Source organism: Colossoma macropomum, unplaced genomic scaffold, assembly GCF_904425465.1.
Source record: "Colossoma macropomum unplaced genomic scaffold, Colossoma_macropomum, whole genome shotgun sequence".
NCBI classification, from domain to species: Eukaryota; Metazoa; Chordata; class Actinopteri; order Characiformes; family Serrasalmidae; genus Colossoma; species Colossoma macropomum.
In genome coordinates this window covers 8,472,597-8,484,601 of record NW_023494792.1, presented here as the reverse complement: position 1 = coordinate 8,484,601, position 12,005 = coordinate 8,472,597, and the positions used below count along the sequence as shown (strand labels likewise).

General features: G+C 39.0%; 1 protein-coding gene across 1 annotated transcript in view; it reads right to left on the bottom strand.

Annotated features, from left to right (window-relative positions):
• Positions 1 to 12,005, bottom strand: part of si:ch211-236l14.4 (SITS-binding protein) — a 31,138-nt gene that overhangs the window by 15,164 nt on the left and 3,969 nt on the right. Inside the window, exons 3-4 of the mRNA XM_036575799.1 lie at positions 985 to 1,192; positions 109 to 259 (exon numbers count right to left, since the gene is read on the bottom strand). Of these exons, the coding sequence (XP_036431692.1) occupies positions 109 to 259; positions 985 to 1,192 (359 nt within the window). The remainder of the gene's footprint in view (positions 1 to 108; positions 260 to 984; positions 1,193 to 12,005) is intronic.

The window sequence follows — 12,005 nt, the reverse complement described above, 5'->3', positions numbered from 1 at the left end:
CTTTCTGAAAGTGGTTTACTGGAAACCTGACTTCTAGTTCTTCGAGTCCTGCTGGCAGAATGAGTGAGGGCGAGAGAGGAACCACTAAGAAAGGAGAGAGTGACCCACCATGTTGGAGAGGAGAGACGTGGAATGTTCGTCAAGGCTGATGACCCCCTCCCCTAGGTGGTGCCTCTTCAGCCGGTTAGAGAAGGTTCTCAGCTCCCTCTCAACCTTCACCCCTGAGTCCACATTTGCTGGAAGCTTCCAGAAAGGCAACCTTGACAATGAAAAAAAAGAGAGCATTACTGAATAAAGGTCACAAGAAACAAACTTTACAGGAATTCTTTGAACATAATGCAGTACCAGTAAATGCTTATCAGTAACAAAATTAATAAATACAGTCAAATGCAAAAGTGTGAACACCTCTGGTCAAATGAAATGTTTGACCACATCTTTTACAGGGAACAAACTTAACGATCACATTTTCAGCGAATTTAGCACATGAAAAAACCATAAAATATAAAATGTGTCACAACTTGGGCACAGTTCTTCACCCCAATATTTTAAATTCAGCAAATGAACACAAATAAATGCAGCAAATTGCAGATTAAAATGTGCTGAAGTGTATTGTAGAGGATGTGTTAACTTATTTTCATTTAAAATCAACAAAACATGTCATTTGACCAGGGGTGCACAAACTTTTCCATACGACTGTATTTTGAATGTACACTCTTAAATAAAGCTGCCAAAAAGGGACTTTTGGGAGTGATGCCATAGAATGACCACTTTTGGTTCTCTAAATAACTTTTCAGTGGATGGTTCTTTAAAGTAAATGAGATGTATGAGCGAGAACAATCTTTTTAAAGTTTAAAGAACCTCCATATAACATAAAGGTTTTATACCAATTAAATATTTTTCCTAAAGCTGTGCATATAGGAGTATTTATTAAAGATGTACAGATAGATGTAAATACTATTTTACTTAATTGTGACTATTCCGTACCGTAAGACATTCATGTTGGGCAGTTCTCGAAAGGGCACAGAGAGCTGTTGCACTGCCTCTTGATGGACAGTTTTGACGTTCTGTCCGACGCAGACGGTGTACTGCAGGGGCATTCGCTCCATACCGGGTGCCGTCTGAAGACAGAACTGCTGCCTGCTTTGCACCCCGACATGCAGCGGGATGTGTGGAGACACCAGTACTGCCACACCTTCGAGAGAGCAAAATCACACACAGCTTGTAAATATACAGCTCTTTAATCTTGATCATGCTTCCAATGTTATATTTGAAGTAATGTTTGGCACTGGATTTATACCAATAACTGTAATTGATTCTGAAAGAAACAGATTTCAGATTATTTCAAACTTGTTAATACTTGGTATCTTAGTTTTGTATATGTTGAAGAGTTCTCAGAGTATGGTTGCCGATCTAGGATCAGCTCTCGACTGTCTGCATAGGCATAAGTACAACGGTGTGTATGGCTGTAAGAAATCTTTTTCTGCACGTAGGTCGACTCTGATGAAAATAAGTATGTGTACGTACAGTAGGCATAGTTGCCACTGGGAATGCCAGTGTCATATTGATTGATGGGTTGATTGATTAAACCCATCTGAAGTAACTAGACCACTGATAAACGGTCAGTGGGCTACACCAGCACTGTGTTCAGAATGGTTTACGCATTAACTCATTCACTACTATACAGCATTTGCTATACAGTGAACTGATTGGAGAACAGCCATGAAACAAATGAAAGATTTATCACTGAGAATTCCAACAACAGTACAAAATGACTGACACTTGTGCACTATTTCTGTATTAGGGAGCAATTCCAAACACAGCTCAGGAGTAAGGAATTACGACAAGACACACGTCATTACTGGCTACATGCCTTTACGGTGAAGCTGAAAGAGACAAACGAATTTGGGCAACACTTTACCTGAAACCTGCCACATATTACTCACATACCAACGCCATAAAGATGTCATGCCATATGTCATATGCTGTCATGAGTTATCATAACAGATATGTTCAGTAATACAACAGTGTCATGTTAGGATTAGTGTTAATTGGAGCAATGTTGGTTGTTATGAGAGCTAACTACAGCACACTTTGCAAAAATAAGCACATGAGGTGTCATGACACTAATCATTATGGCATCTGTCATGACATTTATCAATAACAGATAGAACTGATAGAATAGAACTGTTATATTACTGTACAATATTTGTCATCAACTCATGACAGCATATGACATATGCAATGACATGTTTATGGTGTGGTTATGTCAGTGTTATGTAGCAGAGTTCAAGGAAAGTATTGTCAAAATTTGTTTGAAGTATTCAAAACTATCAAGGAGAAATACGGAAAGTAGATCTGATAATAGAATAATCCACTCTATTAGGACTAACTTCAATAACATTATGGTTTTATAGCTATGCATCATTCCAACGGTACAATGGGGTGACTTAGCTAGTGATTGGCTGTTAACATTAGCATAAGCTGTTGCCATATAGAACTTGGTATGTCCAACATAAAGACAACTTAACACCTATGGTATGAATTGCTGCTATACTACTTGTATGAAATCATGTCAACAATAACTTGAGTCTAAAAATGGTAAAACACTGAAAGTGAATATTTAACATTAACTAGCAATATAACACTATTTTTGTATATGTGTTGGGGGTGGGCAGGTAGGCCCTGCTGAAAACACCAGCAAAGAGCAGCATGAATCCCACACTGGTCTAAACAGCACACCAGCATCAAAAACACAACATATGTCGGTTTTGCTGATGATCAGCACAGCCTTTTTTTCTAGCAGGGGCAGCAGAAGTGGGTGGGCTCCAACTTTATAGTGTCCCCCACCTCTGAACCCAAAACTACACCCTTAATGTCCATACAAGCACATTCATTGGGATGTAAAAAAAAAGAATATTTAAAAACAAAATAACTTTGCAGAATGCTACCATATTCTGTTAAGTAAACCCACGAACATCTTTAGTCCCATCTTTAGAGTTGCCCCCATAAAGCAGGCCGATCAGGAGACACGGTGAGAAGTATCAGGGAGATTCCAGTGTAGTGACGTAGGGAAAGGGGCCCTGGGGCTGCATCAGCACATCTCTGGGTAGTTAGAGGTGGCAGAAGCATCCGCAGTTACTCCACATAGCACTGGGTGTATTCCACTGTGGGAAGGGTCTACCGGTACGTGTGCTATTACACATACAAGTAGCTGTTTGTGCAACAAACCATAAAGTCCACGTGTAAATTCATCAGTCTCATAACTACATAAACATACTAGCTTCACAGCAATTATGTATAATTAACACAACTCACTGAATATTAAGTCTTAAGATTAATAACTGAATAAGCTTGCAGTGTAGCAGGTCAGAAGTATGTAACAGTGGTATCAATGAGAGTTTGAATGTTAAACACAATTTTAGCCTAAAAAGAGTTTCACACATAAAACGCCACCCTGTAGCGTTAAGATGGCGTATCCCTGCACCCATATGAAATGATGAAATTATGGGAAGCAGATAATTGTGTCCACAGATGTGGCTGCCCTCCCAGGAATTCCTACTGCCTCTCAGATTTCTCAACCATGTCAGAGTACCCCTTCATGCAAACACACACACATACCTCCACATGTCTCACACTCAACCCAATACACTGTGAAAATCCCCCATACGCTTCAGACTGGTCTGATGTGGCCCAAAGTCCTCATACGCAGCAGTACACGTTCAGTCAAAGCAAAACAAAAAAAAAAAATCTGCCCCCACCTTTATAGCCATTTCTCACATTTACAGAGTATATCAAGCTGAGACCAAGGCAATTTTCTGCTTTAAATCAGACCTTTAAGCATTCATGCACTACATCTAGAGACCAAGCTCATGGTAAATTGGGAAATCTCCAAAAAAAAAGTGAAGGGCATAACCAGAGGTGGGCAGAGTAGCCTAAACATCATGTAAAAGTATTGTTACTTTGGTGAAATAAAGACTCAAATAGGAGTAAAAGTACTTTACAATGCAACCTGAGAACAAAAAGTGCAAAAGTAATAAAAAACTACTTTAAGGGCCCATATCATAGCAAAGCAAATTTTCCTCACCTTTTTGAAATAAAAGAGATGAATGTAGTACATAAACACTGTTAAAGTTTCAAAGTATATCATTCAGCGCAGGGTCAGGTCAGTCCATATATGGAAACTAAGCTGCCTGTTTTGAATTAATTGTTATTTGTGATGTCATGAAAACCAAATCATTTACATATGTCCACCTTCTACAACCTTCAGCAGCTTAGCTCACAACTTCACGCCCATGTGATAAAGAGTGTTTCCGCCCGAATTGCTTTTTGAACACAGGACAGCCAATCAGAACCAGAATCACTTACATATAACCATTTTAAAGGCACAGTAACAAAAAACAGGCTGTTTAGTTTTTATGGATAAACAGAGGTTGTGACTTTTGTGACTAAAATGTAAGTTTAGTGAGTTTAAATGTAAGTGAGTTTAAGTAGATTCCTAACACTACAAATATATTTGAGTAGAAGTAAAAGTATTGTCTAGAGATAGCACCAATCTAATACCAGGTATCAATACTGGGCCAATATCAGCACAAAATGCTGGATTGTATATCAGAGAAAAAAATGAATAATTCTGTAACAAATCTATTCTGAAATATCACAGACTTACACTGTGTGATCTGATGTTAATCGTGTATTTCTTCCGGTGGGGTAGTAGACTGTTTGAGTAGATTGAGCATGATAGCCTATTTTAGATGCGGTATCATAATCTGTATGATATTCAAGGCTTCATTATCAGTATCAGAAAATTATTACCATTTATAAAGAATCAAAACTGACAGTGCAAATGTGTAGAAACTGGATAAGCATGTCAGAAAGACATCCTTAACATTTTTACAACTTTCCTGGATATGAAATCTTTTCCGTCCTCAATGGAAAAATCAGGCACACTAAAACAAATATTCTCTCTCTCTCTTATAACTGATATGAGATTCCTCTAAGAGACATTTTCAGACCAAAATTTACAGGAAGGAAACTATAAATACAAGTGATAGACAAGGGCTGGAAGCCCACAAATACCCTACAAGTTTGCCCAGTGCATTTTATGGACCATGAAAAAAATGTCATACATTTCAGATTAAAGACAAAAAGAAACACAGGGAAAGAAGATCAAGTGGAAAAAGTACAGGCTACAGAATGTATGTGTGTGAAGTTGTGTAGACCTGCACATGGTTCTATTTTTGATATCAATAGTGCGCTGAGTTAACGGAGTCAGAGAGAGCTTTTTACCTACGAGCCTTCAAAAGCCTAGAGGCCCCTTCTCCAGACGTGTGTAACATACAGGAATCTGCAGAGGAGGGAATCAATAACTGTCATTTGGTGAAATTTAAGAGACTTTTAGCTTGAGTTATGACCAAGGTGGGCTCCTAAGTGAGCAGCCTCTTATTTTTAGAACAATTCCCTACAGTAAATAGTACCAGCTTTGCTGAAATATTTTCCACTAGGGCTTTAAAGGAAAGATAAATGCTTAATGGTGTCTTCCTCTCCCTTTTTCCTAAGAGACTTACAAACCTACAAACCAACAGACTTATCCTCCCATAATCCTTTACAATGAATAAATAACTAATTAACTTACTTCTTTCTTTTTTTATTTATTCTGTTGTCATACTTCTTTTGATATGTAAAGTACATGATCCTACAAAGATATAAATTCAAAAAATTCAAAAATCTTATTTTAAAGCGCATTCTGAATGTTTGTGCATGCTCGCTCACAAACTATCACAGTGCGTCCAGCAATGAAGACAGCATGGTGCTTCTTTTATGCAGTGATGGGAAACAGAGTGGCACACAAAGTTCTAACTTCACATGCTGATTCATTTTACTATAGCCAATGTGGTCATGCACACATCACAACTAGTCTGGGGACAGATTTGAAACAAGTTCAAGGAGACAAAGCAAAAGTCTCAATATGTCAAATGAGACAGGGTTAATTACTCTCATATACTAATTCCTGTTTTACGTTTTGTATGTATTAACTGAGCAATTCAACCAAACTGAAACCATATTGACACAATTTAAACAAAAATCACAGTACTGAACAATGTCTGCGCTTTAAACTGATTGGTCATAGAGTTTTGTGGTGTTTGAGGTCGAAGAACACCTCTGTAGATCCTCACTGGGATGTGTGGATCAGAGAGAATGAAAGGAAACAGTGCAGGCAGACATCCTGCTGTGTGCCACATGGACTCAGCCTGCACACCTGTCATATTCACATGCTTATTTACGACCCAACCACACGCATGGGAGCACTGAAGGTATGATTTGCAGATGTTAAGTGTGGGATGGGTTTTAGAGGTTTCTGGGTACTGAATGAATAGGGAAAATAAATTTCAGTTTTGTGGAAATCTACTACATTATCTGTCTAAAATAAAAAGAAAAGTGTTAAAAGTTGTGCAAGAACTTGAATACTATAAGTTTATAAGCTATTTAACCTTTTAAATGTCAAGGCCTGTATGTGGGCCCGCACTTCCATTTCTGTACATCATTACCATATTGGTTTCATAGTTAGAGAATAATTGAAAGTAGTCACTGAATAATAAGCCAAGGGTTCCAGAGTTAAGAGTTTACAGGAGGAGCACAGGAAGGTGTTTTAAGTTGGGGATGCTGACATTTTAAGCAGCACATATGTGATGCACTGACTGACATTGTACAAAAAGTCTTTTTTATAAATTTTTTTAGACAATTTGCAGAAAACATGTCATAATGTGTTGCTGTCTCTTCTTCTGGATAAATTGTACGAATGACCTGAACAGTGGCCAAACAAATTGTTGATACTGGGTGATATATATATAGTCTATAGTCAACACTTGAACGCACACTGAGTGTGAGTTATAATAAAAAGACTTCTGCAGATATATATATATATATATATACATACATACATACATACACACCTATCAGGCATAACATTATGACCACCTCCTTGTTTCTATGCTCGTTGTCCGTTTTACCAGCTCCACTTACTCTTTAGGTGCACTTTGTAGTTCTACAGTTACAGACTGTAGTCCACCTGTTTCTCTGCATACTTCTTTTAGCCCTCTTTTACCCAGTTCTTCAGTGGTCAGGAACCCTGTGGACCCTCACAGAGCAGGTACTATTTGGGTGTTGGATCCTTCTCAGCGCTGCAGTAACACTCATGTAGTGGTGGTGTGTTAGTGTGTGTTGCGCTGGTCGGAGTGGATCAGACACAGCAGTGCTGCTGGAGTTTATAGAGTTTATATATATATGTACATTTATGTAGTTACGCACTCCACCCTAAAAGCACACATAGGTCTATACTATGCCCAATTTTTAAAAATTATTTGTATTTATTTATTTATTTATTTAAGCAGATGCAGTTAAACAATCCTGAAATCTGAGGATGCTGCAGCCCCCTCAGCACTCCCATTGCCTATGTCCCTGGGTGAAAGCAGCTATTTCTCTGAGGTCTGCTAGATTGTTAAGATCTGCTTTCACCTCCAGACATCATGACTTTCCCAACTAACGTCTGGAAATAAAGTGAGCTCACACTATAATATCAAAATTGTTCTGAAATATGCCAAGAGCAGTTAGATGACAGCTGTATGCTCTATTATACATGTTGTTGTATAGTTCATGTAGAGCTATACTTTCCACAATAAAATCTTCTCCCAGAGTGAGAGCACCTTAGGCATTTTGATGGTGCTGCGATTTAATACAATACAATCTCATGGAAATTTTGCTCAAACAATCAGCAGTATTACAAATCAGAACCTACCCAGACATAAACGTAAACAATGTAAATTGAAGTTGTTCATGCTGAATTCTACTGTTCATGCTAGTTCTCCACAATAATTCTCTACAGAGCTGCACCCAATACCTCCTAATAAGATTAAACCACTAGCCAGAAGAACAGTCAGCTAAAGAAACAAAATCTGCAGAGCTCTGCAAAAACACACACAAAAAAATCTGCCCCTGAACTTGTGCCATAATGGATTAGTTTATCTAAAACCCCATTCCTAACTTTGAGACAGCATTAAAGCACAGACAGCAATACAGCCTGATTCTTTCCTTTGGACTGGCTGGTTTAGTGGCAGGTGCACTACTTAGTGGACGCCGCACACCATCACTCATGAGCACTAGCCATGATAACAACCTTTAGTTATCTCTCCAAGTCTAATCTGCTATGATAAATTGAGGAAACTTCAAAGTATGCCAAAGAATTCATCTTATTTAGGAGATGCTTCTCTCTGAGCCTCACATATCTTATATTAAGGGAAAATGGAAAGTAATGAGATAATAATGTCTGATGGAAAACAAAAGGTTACCGTGGTTACTGAACTGAAACATAAACATATTGAGAATCCATGAAAAATGTCCGCTGTCACAGTGCAGATTACAGCAAACTGCGTTACAGGCGCAAAAGAAACTTTCTTTCCAATATAGTTAACTCTCAGCATTCACTGTATTTTGGGACATGCTTAATGTCTGCTGTAACAGAATAATGGCAAATGATTATATCATCATAACATGACCCATATTGGGGTTCATGTGTCAAAATACCAACATTTTCCTTAAGTACTTCCCTTAAGTGCCTATAATGCTATTAGCTAGCTCAAAATCTGCAGTAGATTGTTGTAAACAGCAATAAACTGAAGAACAGTAACTTTGTTGTTTTTTTTTCCCCAGCCTTGAAACAGATGATCAATGGTTCTTGTATGTAGGTCTACTATATTCACTCTTATTAAGGAAGGGAAATGAGAAGTGAGTAGACAGTGGCACTCACTAATCACCTAAGATTTGACTTCCTAAGAGGAATAAGTAGTATGGCTGAAAGAGGAATATAAAGAGGAAAGCCTGAAGCGTGCAGTTGCTGTCATAACAAAAGTTTCATGTGCAAAATGGAGAAGGACAAAACATTAATTTTTCAAACTTTAACTAGTTTTCTCCCCAATTTAGTCATGTCCACTTCCACCTGCTAGCTACCTGACACCACACAATGCTACCAATGCTACCGAGACACTTGCAGTAAACTGCACTGCATCTTTTCAAACTACTACTAACACAACGTCATCGAACAGTTCAACAAGATGAACACTAAAGCCCAGTCCTAAATAGTGCCCTAAGCCCTGTAGTCCTCCTTAAACTCCACACTTTGGTGACATCAATAATGTGCAAAAATATAGGACAAGAAACCTCAAAGATGTTTGGTTCAAACACATGCATTTGGGACAGACTTGCTCTGTCTGCAGGCTCTCTATATGCCACACATGCCATTCTTTTTTTTTTAAAATGAGCCAATCTCCTTATCTACAGTATCTGTATTTGAATCACAAGCATAATGTGGCTCAATGACAAGGTAAATTACAAACTCAGAAGCAATGTACGACTGGAAAGACTGGAATGATCAAAAACACCTGTTTTGGAACTTTCCACAGGTAAACAGGTGAATAAGTAACAGGTGATGCTTTCAAGATTGGGAATAAAAGTAGCATTCACAGAAGTCTCTTTGCCACTTTGTGAAAAACAGCATGAGCAAATAGTCCAGCAGTTTCAGAATAACGTTCTTCAAAGCACGATGGCAATGAATTTAGCGATTTTACACTCTACAGTCCATAACACTATTAAAAGATTTAGAGAAACCAGAGAACTCTCTGTATGTAAAGAGCAAGGCTGAAAATCAATACTGAATGCCTATGATCTTCCCTCAAATGGAACTGCATTTAAAAAAATGACACACTTCTGTAACAAATATAACCACACTGGCTCGGGAATACTTCACACAACCCTTGTAAGTGAACACAGTTCTTTGCTGCATATACAAATGCAGAAGCCAAATATCAAAAACATCCAGAAATGCCACCGACTTCTAAAGCTCATCTGAGATGGACTGATGCAAAGTGGAAATGTGTGCTGTGATCTGATGAGCCCACCTTTCAATTTGTTTTTGCAAATAATGGACGTTGTGTTCTCCGGGCCAAAGAGAAAAAGGACCATGCAGATTGTTACCAGCACAAAGTTCAAAAGCCAACGTCTGTCGTGGTGTAGGGGTGTAACGTGCACATTTGTGAAGGCACCATTAATGCTAAGGGGCTCATGCATGTTATCAAGCAACATACACTGCCATCTAGACAACGTCTTTTTCCGAGATGTCCCTGTTTATTTCAGCAAGACCAAGCCACATTCTGCACATGTTACAACAGTGTGGCTAAGAGGGTAAAGATGATGTAACACAGTGCTAAACATGCCCCAATAAGGTTAATTACTTCAAACATTAAATATCTTGTCTTTGCACACTTGTTTCAGTAAAATACAGGTCAAAAAGGATTTAAAATCATAGATTGTCTGTTTTTATTTACTTTTGTCCTACTGTCCCCTGTTTTTTGGAATAGGGTTTGTAATAAACAAATGTATTTTACCCACATCTGAATATCTACCTCTCCGTCATGTTTGTCAGATAGCTGTAAACAAAACCAGACACTCTGTTCTTCACCAGTATCTCATGGAATTTTGGGTAAGAGGCTACTGCTGAGTCTGCATTTTTGAGGTCTTTGCCAAAGGCCGCAGTAAGGGTGCATAGAGGGCCCTCGTGAGGACCCTACAGGCTCACATGCCCACGCAATTGTGGACTGCAGGACTGCAAGTATGCCATTTGGAACTGGGCTTAACTGCCAATTCTGTTATGTCAGCTAGCATTGGCTAATATCTTGCTGAGTGATGGAGGGAGAGGGAGGGTCATCCTTCCTGCCCAGAGAGAGCATGGCCATTTAGACTCTCTTAGACTCTCTGCCACGGATGGCTGCTGTGTCGCTGGGGCTCTGACTTGCAATCTCCTGAAGATGGGCCAACACTTAAAGGGTTTATTAAATTTATTGTCACAAAAAAATTCATTTCATTACTCATTTGGATTCTGTTGGTGCATTTTTTATTAAATGTTGAAATAAAAAAGAAAAAACAACATGAGAAAAAAGCAATGACACATGGCACATGGTGGCAAACAAATCAAGACTGCAACAGCTGACTAAAACTATCCATCCAAGTAGATGAGGCTGTTTTTTGGTCTGTTACTCAACTTATACATCATCAGTAACCGTTTTAAAAGCATCATCCCATTAATATCTAGAAGCATTGCTTGGGCTGGTGGTAAAAATGCTTCTCCTGGGTGTCCCAGGATGTCACAGTGCTCATTTCACAACCATAAACAACAACATGCCAGTCAGCTTCTCTAAAGCAGCCGAGGAAAAAAACAATTATCAATGTGTGCCAAACTAGCCACTTGATCAGCGGCCTGCAGCAGCAGCTGGGTTGCTTTTGGAACCTCTCACAACATGGCAGCTATTTCTTATACCACTGGACATTATGCATACCGTGCCATGCATCTATTTCTCTGCGTGCCGGTTTTTGGCAACCTATCGCCGCTGCTTTGGCCAAGAGCTCAACATTTTTCTTGTGTGTTTTATAAAGGGGGGCAATTAAAGTGGGGTTTATACGCCCTGCTAATCATGGCTGTCCTTTAGCAAGGTGGAAAAGGGATTAAAATCATGCGACCCTTTTCAGTTAAACTCGGCCCACTATTACATAAGGGCCAAAAGCCTGTACAAACAATCGTCTAGGAAATCATAATAGGCCTTTGTTTGTGTCACATGATGATAATTACGTTCTTTAGCTGATGTCATGCCCTTTGCTTTAATCTAATTCTGTTCAGCTGTCTGGGACACAGATTACCACTTTCACCTTTTAGCTGCTGAAATCTGTCTCTCTCTCACACACTTGGACGCATGAGCACATACACACCCGCTCAGGCACACTCTGTTTACGTGCCAAATAAAGACCTCAAATAGTTTCTACCATAAGTACGCTTATTAATAGTTGAATTGTGGATTGTGTGGTCAGCGAAGTGTGGGTCTGTGTGCGTGCATCTAAGGTTTGGAGCTCAGCTGCCCAGCCACACATGCCTTTCATAGCAGGCCTAGTGGTCCGGAGTCCCGGGG